The sequence below is a fragment of the Theropithecus gelada genome, chromosome 13, assembly GCF_003255815.1.
Source record: "Theropithecus gelada isolate Dixy chromosome 13, Tgel_1.0, whole genome shotgun sequence".
Taxonomy (NCBI): Eukaryota; Metazoa; Chordata; class Mammalia; order Primates; family Cercopithecidae; genus Theropithecus; species Theropithecus gelada.
This window is the reverse complement of record NC_037681.1, coordinates 6,901,041-6,915,283: the sequence shown is the minus strand read 5'-3', so window position 1 is coordinate 6,915,283 and position 14,243 is coordinate 6,901,041. Positions and strand designations below refer to the sequence as shown.

The 14,243-nt window shown below is 38.9% G+C and overlaps 1 protein-coding gene across 3 annotated transcripts in view; it reads right to left on the bottom strand.

The window, feature by feature from the left end:
* NPHP1 (nephrocystin 1) overlaps nt 1-14,243 on the bottom strand; it is a 68,729-nt gene that overhangs the window by 12,369 nt on the left and 42,117 nt on the right. For all 3 annotated transcript variants that reach the window (XM_025353825.1, XM_025353826.1, XM_025353827.1), the window contains 5 exons: nt 10,573-10,647; nt 8,310-8,420; nt 7,134-7,216; nt 4,868-4,944; nt 3,918-4,017 (listed from right to left, as the gene is read on the bottom strand). In XM_025353825.1, coding sequence (XP_025209610.1) covers nt 3,918-4,017; nt 4,868-4,944; nt 7,134-7,216; nt 8,310-8,420; nt 10,573-10,647 — 446 coding nt within the window. The remainder of the gene's footprint in view (nt 1-3,917; nt 4,018-4,867; nt 4,945-7,133; nt 7,217-8,309; nt 8,421-10,572; nt 10,648-14,243) is intronic.

Sequence of the window (14,243 nt, the reverse complement as noted above, 5' to 3'; positions counted from 1 at the left end):
AAGTCAAATTCAAGGCTTTCCCTCCTCAGGGGTTTATACACATGCCTTTGTTCAAATCACATCGAGTTCAACCCTTTCGAAAAACAGCTCCAAAAGACAAATCTTGGTGAAACTGAAGCATCTATTTGCTCTCTTTTTCTTACGTTGACAAGGTCACCATGATCACAACTGACTCCACAAAACAAGATTGCCAAGACCTGTGAGCAGGACTCTGGTGCCATTGGTCTACACTGAATAATTCACATTTTCACATGTGAATTTTCATCTTTTCACTTCCAAAAGATACACATGTGTAGGACTGTTGGCTGAGTCAAAGAGGGCAGTGTAAAGGCAAACAGTAAGGGCACTGGGTAAAAATGGCACTAATGCAAACTCTAACTAGGCTTTCTGCCCTTGGCCTTGTCTCCATTGTCTTATGTCCTTTGACATCATGGAAAGAGCCCTTGTCCTTTCTCCTTTGAGCAGCGAAGTTTGCATAAACAAAGGTGAAGTTTGTAAAGAAGGGAGGGTGAAGATGGAGGTGGGGCGTGCCTTTAAAGGAGAGGAGGAGAAGGACTACTGGTGTCATTACCTGTCTTGTTCTCCCATCCACTGAAGGTTTCAGGTCAGGGGAAGAGAGGATGCTGAAATGAATCAGTCCTGCCTCAGTCTCCACCTCCAGGGTGCTCAGGCTCAGTGATGTCCAAAAGGGCGCAGGCTGGTGCCTAGCCTCTTACCTTGAACCCACAGCACAGCCCCACCCCGCCCCCCGACTATGAAACCAAGGCTCAGGGCCTCTGGTTTCACTGTCCATGAGCTGGTTTCTGTGCAAGCCAGCCTGGAGTTGCACCAGCAGTGTGTCCCAACTCACGTTTGAAATTCCCAGGAGTATATATTTTGGGGTCATGCAAAGTGGAGAGGCAATTTCAAGCCAGCACTCAAGTCTCTCTGTGGAAGAGCACACACCAAGATGAGGCAGAGGGAGGCCAGGGACAGGTGGAGGCTGTGCGGAGGTCCTGAAGAGTATACTTTTACACTAGCAGGCAGAGCTCGGCTTTGAAATTATTTCACAAACATTTTTCGGGTGCCTATTCTGTACTGTAATGAAACACATGACGCAGTCCTGAGGTATGGAGGACAAGGACACAGGACCTTTAAGAACCCAGCATACAGAAGAGCATTCACTGCTTAAGAAGAAGGGGCTGCCTTGCTAACTTCTGCACCACACAGTCCAACTTGATCTTGAGGTCATACAAAGTATCTGAAAACCAGTATTTGGGGCCAAAGAAACACTATTAAGAGCTGTACTTGAAAGATATGCATGGGAGTGCTTCTGGACTCTTGGAAGCTTATTAACAAGATGAGTAGTGGGGAGGCCAAAGATGCGGGAAGAATGGGGCCAAACAAGATTTGGCTTTTCTTTCACAAAGACTACTACTGTGCTGCTTTCTTTCTAATCTTGAAAAATAACAATTTTCCAAGGAAAGACTGGCCAAAAAAGAGGATTTACAGGCTCTGTGAACATCCAAGGGGGAAAAAAGCTAAGAGAGTAAATACTACCCACAAACACATTATTAATGGCTATTGAAAGATTGAACTGTTAACACTATAATTATAAAATAAATTTCAGTAGTAGTGGTAAGAACAAGGGATATTTAAGCTAAGACTATGATCTGGAATGAGAAAAACCATTCAGAGGAGCATGCCAAGTCTTCACTGACTTCCCTACTTCTTAATAATCTGTGAGCGATGAGCAGGTCATGGTGGGACAGTTCAACTGCAACAGTCTCTGTCCCATGCCATGCTCTTCCTTCCCCCCCTTGTCCTCATGTCTCCTCTGTGGAGCTCCTTTCCTCTGTATCTTCCCAGTCCTTCAAAGGTGATTTCAAATGTCCTGATTTTACCAGCTACACATCTTCATTTGAACAAATTTTATGATATAGCACCATCTACCTGGCTTTATATTTACATGTATCTATATATAAGACAATTATAGTAGTAAATAATTATAGCTAACACTATTGTGTTAGTTACTATGTGCCACACACTGTAAATACTGGCTAAGTGTTTTATATGTTTTCTTTCCATTAAACCTCATTACAGCTTTATGGGGTTGATATTATTATGTCCATTTTAAAGATATAGACATTAAGACCCTGACAGAGATGTTAAATGACTAGTCTAGGAGGGTACTGAGTGAGAAACTGACGGATCTGAGATTTTATTAGTTTACAAACTCCCTGAGGAAAAATGTATATTTAAAACACCATGAGAAACCACTACTCTCATTCATTAGAATGGCCAAAACAGAAAAACTGATCATATCAAGTGCTGTCAAGAACATGGAGTAACTGGAACTCTCATACATTGCTAATGAGAGTGCAAAGTGGTACAGTCATTTTGAAAACAGTTTGGTAGTTTCTTATAAAGTTAAACTCCATACGTCCCAGTAATCTCACTCCTAGGCATTTATACCCATGACAGATGAAGACATATATCCACATGCAGAAAATTTGTATACAAATGTTTAAAGCAGCTTTATTTATAATTGCCCAAACCTAGAAACAACCCAAATGCCCATCAACTTGTGAATGAATAAACACATTGTAGTATATCTATCAAAGGGAATTCAGATGCTCCTCAACTTATGGTGGGTTATGTCCCCAGAAACCCATCATAAATTGAAAATATCATAAGTTGAAAATAATATCTTAAGTTGAAAATGCATTTAATACACCTAGCCTTTTCTATTTTTTTTTTTTTTTGAGTCAGGGTCTCACTCTGTTGCCCAGGCTGGGGTGCAGGGGGACCATCACAGCTCACTGCAGCCTCAACCTCTTGGGCTCAAGCAATCCTCCCACCTAAACTTCCCAAGTAGCTGGGACTACAGGTGTGCATCACCATACCCAGCTAATTTTTTTTTTTTTTTTTTGGTACAGATGGTGTCTTGCCATGTTGCCCAGGCTGGTCTTGAATTCTTGGCCTCAAGCAATTCTACCATCTCGGCCTCCCAAAATGCTGCAATTATAGGTGTGAGCCACCATGCCCAGCCTACAACTAGCCTATTGAACATCAGAGCTTAGATAGGCCTACCTTAAACATGCTCATAACACATTAACCTACAGTTGGGCAAAATCATCTAATACAAAGCCTATTTTGTAATAAAGTATAAATATCTCATGTAATTCACTGAATCTGTACTGAAATATAGTGTCTACTGAATGGGTTTTGCTTTTGCACCATGGTAAAGTTGAAAAATCTTGAGTAAGTCAGGGACAGTCTGTACTATTTAGAACAAAAAGGAACAAACTACTGGCACATGCAATGGCATGGGTGAGTCTCAAATGCACTAGGCTAAGTGAAAGGAGCCAGACTCAAAAGGCTCCCGAGTGTTATGATTCCATTTGCATGACATTCTGGACAAAGCAAAACTGCTGGGAAAGAAAACAGGTGTGACTGCCTGAGGCTGGGGCTACAGAGCTGACTACAAAGGGGCATGAGATAACTTTTTAGAGTGAGGGAAAGTTCTCTATCTTGACTGTAGTGGTAATCACAAGACAGTATACATTTGTCAAAACACAAAGAACTATAAACTAAAAAGAGTAAATTTTGCTGCATGTAAATTATATCTCAATAAACCTGACATTAAAAAAAGTTCCCTGAGGGTAGAATCATGCATTGGTAAGCCCCATTTAGTCAAGTCTTCTATTTACTAGTGAGCTGAAATGACAGATTTGGTTAGAAGAGCTAACTAGTAAATAGAAGAGTAAGCTAATTTCAGCTTTGTAACCCATTTCCCTTCTGACCTTTGGAGAATTGAAGAGGACAAAACTATTATAACAATAGATGGCTAAATAGGAGGAGAAGCCAAAAGCAGAGATGGTCTCCAAGTGCTGAATGATCCCAAATTCACTGCACAGGTAAAAGCAGGTACTAACCTTAATACATTTCTCGATCTTCTGTTCAAGGATCTCAGTTTCACTAGAAGTTGAGGCTGCCTTCTCATTGCCATCATCTGGTAGAAAACACTGCCATGTGCTTTTAAGAAAAATCAAAAATAACTCATGAAACTTTAAGTACTTGAGACAGTGAGTATAATAAAACAAGTATTTCATGAAAATATACCACCCAGTAGTACTGAATTGAATGAAAGGCCAGAGTCACCCATATACCCTAAATGAGCTGAGAGACCTCCCTAAGGGCACAGGATTGTTTGCTAAACCAGATGAGTTACAGCATTACTGCTGCCAGATTACAAAGGAAAACAGCATATCTGACTCCAGGTAGAACCAACTGCATCCCAGACCCCAAACTCCTTTCTGTTCCAAGAAGGCAGGAATAGCATTGTGGGGACAGCGGAGGTGGCGTGTCCTGAATCACCAAACAAGTAGAGGGGTGGCTGAGGAGTGGAAATGGAATTCCAAATCTGCCAGGCTCTGAGCCCCATGAGGCAATGACCATATCAGTCTTGCTCTTCATTCTCCCATTATCTAGCACAGTGCCTGGTTAATGAACATAGTAAAAGATGCCCAATATTTCTAGAGGGCAATTTGGCATGCATATTAGTGTTTCAAATGTCTGCATCCTTTGACCTAGCAATAGGCAGTCTCTGTATTAGTCACAAGTATCAGTTCAGTGGTCAGTGAGAAGGAACTAATCCATTAGTTCTCATTCTTCATGATTTCATTCTTCATGATTTCTTAGAGTCTCATATGTGTTACCAAGAAATAAGTACTTAAAAATGATTAAAATTTTTATATGAAATGACATATTTTTAAAAGAGTGAATCCAAGTAAAAAATGCTATGCTTATTAGAATGTAGCTACCTCTCTGATATTTCTATTTGTTTAATCTTTAAGAAAAGGAAGACAACACATGAGAGCCATACCTCTTCTGGATACTGAAGGGTCCACGTCAACACCTTTTTCATAAGGAGTACCACCATTCAAGAAAAGCTCATAAGTTCTATAAAAGAATAACATACAATGACAGATAGAAGCTGTGGACATTTAGACAACACTGGAGTCAGTAGTTAAATATTTTTTAGCACTAATATACTCACAGACATTTCATTTATGCCTCATTGGTAAATGAAAAGAATAATTGTTGATCCCTCCATGAGGTACTATCTGGGCTAATAAACAGTCTTTCTTCCTAATCATAAGCTGCAGAAAATTATCTTTCCTAACTATGCACTGTAGAAAATACATTTTTCCTTGAAAATGAGAAAAATTAATTCAAGTCATTAAAGTGTTCAGACCTTAATGACTTATGTTAATGACAAGTGATTGTTTTTTAATGTATTTTTCAAATGTGTTGAATCATCATTTGAAATGAGGCCATTATAAACTTATATTATTTTTAAAATATAAAAGTAATATGTAGATTGTTATAAAAAGTTTGAATGGCAGAGGAATGATAAGTAAAAAGTGAAAAAATCCCGCCCCATGCCTTCTTCTCTAGTTTGGTTAATCTCCTGCCCTATCTTTTTCTATGAAAATGCAAACAAATGTATAAACACGGTGAACTTCAAAACTAACACATGCTTCAAAACAAACATACTACATGCTTTTCTTTTGAAGTCACATACTAAGTGTAGAAAGAAGAAGGTAAAAGAGCCCTTTAATTGTACTGCACCACCTTCTCAATTCTGCTCCTCAGAAGTAAATTCTGGGAACAGTTTTGCTTTGTTTTGTTTTTGCTTTTTTTGAGGCAGAATCTCGCTCTGTCACCCAGGCTAGAGCGCAGTGGCATGAAAACTGCTCACTGCAGTCTCGACCTCTTGGACTCAAGTAATCCTCCCAGCTCAGCCTCCTGAGTAGCTGGGATTACAGGCGTGTGCCACCATGCTTGGCTAATTTTTTTATTTTTGTAGAGACAGGGTCTCACCATGTTGCCCAGGCTGGTCTCTAACTCCTAGGCTCAGGTGATCCTCCCGCCAAGGCCTCCCAAAGTGCTGAGACTGTAATCATTGTGAGTCACCTCACCTGGCCCACAAATAGTTTTTAATGAACAAAAGTGGAGTCGCAGTATTCAAAATATTCTGCAACTTTTTCCATATACTAATACATTGAAAATGTGTCTATATTAATACACAGAGCTCTACCTCATTTAAAAAAATAGCTGTGACTTCACTTTCAGAAAGATGGAATAGATATACAATTCCTTATTTCTTCCACTAAGCACAACTAAAAACCCTGAGCATATTAAAAGACAAAAACAAAAAAAGCAAATAACAATCACAAGAAACCTGGCACCCCGGGTAATGCACCCTCCAGGATGATGTCAAAGGACTTGTAGAGTCAAGACTACTACCTCTGCCCAATGGCAAGGAGGCCACATAAGGTGCATTATCTAAATTAATCCTCACAACAAGCCTTTGGAGTAGGAATTATTACAGTCTTCCAGATTAAAGATGGGTGAAATTCAGACTTGGAAATGTTAAGAAATCCACCTACAGTTACACGGGTAGAGCTGGGACTGGAGCCCAAAATTTTATAATCCAAATTTGGGATCTTAATCACCATCCTACTGCCTGCCCATTTGTGTCCCTTCTTGAATTTCTTGTTTATATCCTAGATTTAGATCTTTCTTTTCCTCCATTTTAAAATATGGATTATCTTTTTCTCATTCATTTTTGAGAGTTCCTTTTATATTGGGGATAATGGTCTTCTAACTCTTCTGTACATATTGCAGTATTTGCTTCCAGTCTGCCTTTTGATCTTAAAGTTTAAATCATTTACCGTGGTTGCCACTATGATTTCAGTGTCCCACCTACAGAGGAAGGGTGGAGACTCACAGAGGACCTCTGGACTCTGGACTTAACTTTCCCCCTTTTTGAAGACAACTAGGCTCTGTTTTTGGCATGGTGAAATGTGTTAATACCATAGGAAATTACTGAAAGAATATTCCCAGCAGACAGCTAGTGCAACCATGTTTTAAACTACCTCTTCCCTAGGAGCCATTTCCTCCTCCTTAGGATGAGATTGTGCATGCTGTTTCCATACACCGCCTAAACAGCACTCAAGTCAACATAAAAGGCCCTCTCCCCAAAAGTTATTGGCATGCTCACAGAACAAACCTGAGGCATATAGAGTCTAAAAAATGAATTGTTACAGAAGTATTCATTCGTTAGGAATATATAGCCAACTTACTTTGCTGGAATAGGAACTCCACTGGCATCAAAAAGTTTAAGAAACACCCAGCCACAACTTAACTCTCCTCTTTCTCCAGTTGACTAGAAAATAAGACAAGTATATGAAACTTAAGGTCTGAACTCGTCAAATTTATAAGCACCTACCAAGTCCTTTTAAAGGAACAAAATAAGTATTCACCTTTAGAACTAAAAAGTTCTTCACAAGAAAATAAAATGAAACATAGCAGAGTCCCATTTTGCCTGCGGGTCAGATATTAAAGGCAGTATATCAAGTAACAATCATATTTTGTCAAAATTGCTCGCAAAAATCCCTTAAACCAATGATGTGGCAACTGTTGCCACTGTCTCTTGACTGATATAAGCATTTTGTGGAGTGATCTCAAATCACATCAGTACTACATGGGATTATGAACCTTTGTTTCACTGACAGAATTCAGATAGTAATCATTCAAGGGCTTTTCTGCTTGGAATTTTACCCCCACTGTCAGTTGCTAGAGGCCCCCAAGGCTTCCTTTGGGGGGCCTGCTCCTTTCCCCAGTCCTACCCCCTCCACAACACATATGGATGAATTTGCCTTAAACAAATGAATGGACAGTGTAATACCATTAATGTAACATCTCTATAATGCTCTCTGGGTTACCATGAGGTCAAGTACCTATACTATACCTATCAAGCTATTGTTAGTATGTGGAAACATTTAATTGCTAGCACAGAGCCACACCCACTGGTTCAGTAGTTTATATGACATAAGTTAACCCAAATTCCTGGTGTTCGCTTTATAAAAGTCACTACTCTGCCAAGTCCCTTAATTAGAAACCTTAGTTACAAGGCTAAGTATACTCTGCTCCTGGAGGACAGAGGTGAACCATGGGGCTGGGATGCCAGTGAGCATCTTTTATCACTTTCTGCAAAGTTCCATCCTTTTTGAATTTTTATTCTTTAAAAGCACTGGAGTTCACTCAATCTATAAATGTCAATAAATACTCTTTTATTTTAAATGCTATGAAAACAAATCAGCACGCATAAAATTAGAATCACTAGCATTCTCATTCCTCAAGGGATTAAAATTCTATTACACATAAAGACCCCAAGGATTTCCTTGTCAATAGGCACATTTTTTTAACCTTCCCTTTTAACTGATACATTAGAAAGCCTTATCTTTCAACAGACATACATTGCGAATATAAGAAATTCCAACTTCAAATAATATTCCAACATCTGGAGATGCAGAATTGGACCTGATAAAGCAATCACCATCAAGCAAACATGGCAAGATGCGACTAACCTGAAATGATAAAGAAATTACAGTTATTGATAAAAATAAAAAATGGGAGGAAGGGGGTTTGACATGGTCTGAATAAATGTCCCCACCAAATTTCATGTTGAATTGTAATCACAATGTTGAAGGTGAGGTCTGGTGGGAGGTGTTTGGGTCATGGGGGCAGATCCCTCATGGTTTGGTACTGTCCTCACCATAGTGAGTTTGTTCTCAGGAGATCAGTTTTTTTAAGTGTGTGGCACCTCCTTCCTCCTTCTTGCTCCTGTACTGTCACGTGAGATGCCTGCTCCCCCTTCACCTTCTGCCATGATTGGAAGCTTCCTGAGGCCTCCCTAGAAGCTGAGCAGATGCCTGCGCCATGCTTCCTGTACAGTCTGCAGAACCATGAGCCAATTAAACGTCTTTTCTTTATAAATTAACCAGCCTGAGGCATTTCTTTATAGCAATGCAAGAACGGCTTAACACAGGGTTTCAGCCCTATTTGTTAGTAAATAATTTATGCCTTTGCATTATAATAAATGTCTTTTAAGAAAACAAAAAGCAGATGGACTGAATTCATCTGCGCCAATTATTATAAATTTTAAAAATTTAACTTCTCTTTTAAAGGGAAAATACCTTTACCTTCGCTTATCCTTTGCTTAGAGTAGAGGCTAATAGTACTATGCCTAGGTCTCCAGAGGTGTTACAGATAATAGTTTATAGACATTATAAGATATTTATATCAACCACTGTTCTTTGTAAACGGAACAAAAATTCAAGACTTAATACACATATTTGCTCAACTTTCCTGATGTGTGCCTTCTGAATTTTCATTTCTCTTCTCTTTTGCTCATTCAATTCCCGTTCCCCAGACAACCGTATCCCTCCCTTCTTGCCTGTAAAATCTATCCATCCTTCAAGATCTAGTTTCTCTTCTAGAAAACTTTCCCTGAGCCAAAGGACTAGAATTAACTTTACCCTCCTGTGTGCTTCCAAAGCACCTGGAGCTCCAAAACCATTACAATCTGCCTGAGTGGTAGTTACCAACAGTACTCACCCCACATAGCTACTCTGATTAAATAAGGTAATGTACATAAGAGCCTGGCACAGGGCTTAGCACACAGTTAGGGTTCCAAAAATAGACGGTATTGTTTTTCTTCATGTATGTATTTTCCCCTACTAATTTTGCTGGAATAAGAACTCCACTGGCATGAAAATGTTTCCACATGCCTAGGAAAAAATGCTTGCACGTAATAGATATTTAATTTCATTCAACAGAATAACACATACTCTCAACAGTTCTTCTTTCTACCCCAGGAAAAATATTTAAAAATTCTACTCTAAATACTTCACATACACAGAGATGCAATAACAGAATTGTGAAGTACTGTGCCAAAAGAGAAGCTGTGCTTCTCACCGGAGGAAGGGTGCTAAGAAGATCAAGATGGAATTTTAGGAGGTGTGCTCTCAACAAGTGTGGACAGGCATAGCACACAATTGAGGTGGCTGGCCTCATCCACACCCTGAGTCCTCTCACTGGACCTCCATCTTGCCTTAAGATCTTTTGATGCAATAAGAGGGAAGGTAACTAAGGGTTTTTAGGATGCAGTTATACAAGGGAGTTAGCTGTGGGAAGGAAGTAAATACTGAATTAATGAGACCTTGGAGGTAGACGAAAGTATGTAAAATAAAATATAGACAACTGATATTATAAAACCAACATGAAGACATCTTTGTCCTCCCTACATCTATGCAATGCTGACTTAGTGGTTTAAACCCACCTAACGCCATTCCAGTCTTGACAGTATGTGGGTGTAATGTAGCAGTCCCTTAGGCGTCATCCCTGACTTTATCTGAAGAAAGCACAGCTTTTATTAGCACAGTTGGAAGATTTCATCTTTGAAAAACACCCCACTTCCTAAATGTTATCTTTATGTTTTCATTTTTCATCAAATGGGAATTTTCTAAAAATGAACCTGAAACTGATTGAATGGGATGATTCATAGGAATTATAACATCGGTGAGTCAGAAACATGAGTAATTTTTATCAATGTCCTCAAAGAACACCAAAGAATATAAAGATTTTTATCTATCCCTACATATTCTGTGCTATTTATAGAAATATGAATATGTTCTACTTTGAAATGCACTCACTCCGCTCATTCAGCAGATTACTTACCTGGGGAGAAAAGGTCCATGTTTTGGGCTTTTTAGACTGCCATGTGGCTCTGACTGTATGAATGTTGCTCAGAACCTGAAATGAGATTTTCCCTTTTGAAATCATGCAAAAAGCTCTTTGAAACATCACCACTTCCATGTCCCAAAGAGTTAACAGTGGCTACACTGAGTAAGGAAGATGGCAAGGGGAGAACTTTCACTTTTTACTTCATGCAATTCTGTAATGCTTTTCTTTTTATATCAAGTATGACAAATGAATTCAGAGTTGGACTCCTATGCTAGTAATAAATTATATTAAGTGAATTCCTTAATATCTAAGATAGGTTTACCAGAAAAGTAATTGAAATTTTAGGTAAAAATGGCCTTTTCTTTATCTTATTTATTTACTTGTTTAGAGAGGGAGTCTCGCTCTGTCACCCAGGCTAGAATGCAGTGGCATGATCTTGGCTCACTGCAACCTCCGCCTCCCAGGTACAAGCCATTCTCCTGCCTCAGCCTCCCAAGTAGCTGAGATTACAGGTCCCTGCCACCACGCCCGGCTAATTTTTGTAGCTTTAGTAGAGACAGGGTTTCACCATGTTGGCCAGGATGGTCTCAAACTCCTGACCTGCGGTGATTTGCCTGCCTCGGCCTCCCAAAGTGCTGGGATTATAGGCATTAGCCATCGCACCCAGCAAAAAAAAAAATGGTCTTTTAAAAGAAAAGATGTGACCTGGTTGAGCACAGTAGCTCACGACTGTAATCCCAGCACTTTGGGAGGTTGAGGCAGGTGGATTACATGAATTTGGGAGTTTGAGACCAGCCTGGCCAACATGATGAAACCCTGTCTCTACTAAAAATACAAAAATCAGCTGGGCGTGGTGGTGTGCACCTGTAATTCCAGCTACTCAGGAGGCTGAGGCATGAGAATCACTGGAATCTGGGAGACAGAGGTTGCAGTGAGCTGGTACCACACCACTGCACTCCACCTGGGCAACAGAGTGAGATTCAGTCTCAAGAAAAAAAAAAAAGACGTGACCCATACAAGCATTTCACAGGCAGTTCATTTACTCTGTCACTAAGACAGACAATCCTAAGAGTTCAGATACAGTTATATGTTTTTCCTCAAGATCTCTAGGCCCATAAATTATATTTTTCTTGAAATTCAATCTCTTATAAAATGCTCTATGCAAGAAGGTCACCATAAAATTTACATAAAACAATGAAACACAATGGGAGCAAAAACTTTATGGAATGAAGAATTCAAATGCTAAAATGCTATGGCCAAAATTGACATCTTCCAAAGGAATGGATAATAGGTAATTTTTATTTTAGATGAAAATATTCTAGTATAACACTTCCAAAACAAAGCTTTAAAATAATAATTTAAAATAATCCCAAATGTGTTAAATTAGGTCAAATTCAACTCACTGTATTCCACATCCCCAGTAGTAGGAATATAGGAGTATTTTATGGGCAGCTGGATTGTCTTCCACATTAATAAAATCCCACTTCCTTCAATTACTAATATATATTTGTTTAAACTTTTCCTGAAATTATGTATATTTACCACCCAGACTCTCGGAATACAAACTCCTTGTAATTACTACCTTGTGATTACTGTAAGACAGAATATTATTTATTCTAAGGTTCTTCTTTGTTTTTCAAGAAATGTTTTCTACTTCTAATGGCCAAGAAGTCCTTTGCTATAATCAAAATTGAAATCCTATACTATCTCTGCTTTTATCTTTTCAGTTGGGAGAATCCTAATTTTGAAGTTCAGAATCAAAAGTAACTTCTTCTGTTTGATAATTTTATATCTTTCTTGACATATTGACTCTAAGAACTAAAAAGGACTTAGTCCAACCATCTCATTATGCATTTCAGAAAACTGCAGCCACAGAGGGTGAATGACTGGCTTAGAATCACACTGCTTTCTGTACAAAACCAGACCCAAATAATGAAGAAATGAAGAGTCAAAATAATTTAGAGATATTTTGTTCAGGAAACTGCATTAAAAACACAAGAGGGGCTAGGTGCAGTGGCTTGTGCCTGTAGTCTAACTACTTGGGAGGCTATGGCAGGGAGATTGCTTGAGCTCAGGAGTTTGGGACCAGCTTGGGCAGCAGAGTGAAATCTTGTCTCTATTTTTTTTTTAAAGAATGTACAAGAATTTCTCAACCAGTTTATGCTTCAACATAGCCATTCTGCTCCATATATGAAGCAATGAAGCAGTGACAGTTAAAAAGACAGAGTAATACCCAAAAGTAAGATGAATATGTCAATGGACCACAAATAGAAGATAGAAGAGTAAGGTGAGACTAAAACCAGAGGTTTCCTGGGCTCTGAGTCCAGAAGAAGCAGGTGGTAGCAAGGGGTTGGATTTGTATGTTATATAGGCTGAAGGTACTCACTCCATAATAGAGAAATAGATATTGCTTTACTGCTGCTGGAAGCCAGTAGGGTTTAAAAAAAAAAAAAAAAAAAGTTGCCCCTCCTTCTCATAAAAAGTAGTGAGCCTAAGCAAGCAGGAGGACAAAGACATAGCCATGACACCAGGATCAGAACCATGTCAACAAGTGGGCCTTTTAATGGATCAGTGACATATCTGACATCATCTTAGATTAAGAACTCTAAACTCTACTTCAAGATCTGGTTCTGAACTGGGGTTGGGAGAGGAGAGTGAGGTACTGTTAATAAAAACCACAACACTACTAGATAGAGGGAAAAGGCACTGGAAGAAATAATTGGAGTTGCAAAGGTATTTGAGAAAATAATGGCTGAAAAAAAATCCCCAAATGTGTTAAAAGACATAAACCTATAGAATGAAGAAGCTGAGCAAACCCCAAGCAGGGTAAACCAAAGAAATTCACGCCAGATACACCATAAACTTCTGAAAACTGAACATAATGAAAATACCTTGAAAACAGTAAGAAACAACATTTAGGTTAGCCAACAGGAAAAAAACAATTTGAATGATAATGAATTTCTCATTAGAAGCCACGGAGAACAGAAAGAAATGACTCAATAGTTTTCAAGTGTCAAACAAAAATAACTGTCAACTCCGAATTCTCTATCTAATTAAAATATCCTTTTGGAATGAAGAGGAAACAGGGACAACCTCAGATAAAGTCTAAAAATCTGTCACCAGCAGACCTACCCTAAAAGAATGGTTAAAAGAGATTCTCTAAATGGGACATGATAAAAAGAAGACTCTTAGAACATCAGGAAGAAAGAATAAACAATGGAAATAGTAAAAATATAGGTAAATATTATGGATCTTCTTTCAGGTTTTCCAAATTATGTTTGGTGTTATGTGATAAGATTCTCGATGTATGTAGAGGAAATATTTAAGACAACTATATTCCAAGCTAGGGAAGATAAAGAAGTAAAGGAAGGTAAGGTTTATACATCACTCCAACTGCAATGTTAACACTAGTAGACTGCGGTAAGTTACGCATGTATAAAATTAATACCTAGAGCAACCACTAAGGAATCTAGCCAAAAAGATACACTCATCAACACTACAGATAATTCAGAATGGAGTTCGAAAAAATGTTCAAGTCGGGCAGGTGTGGTGGCTCACAATTGTAATCTCAGCACTTTGGGAGGCTGAGGCAGGTGGATTACCTGACGTCAGTAGTTCAAGACTAGCCTGGCCAACACGGTGAAACCCCATCTCTACTAACAATA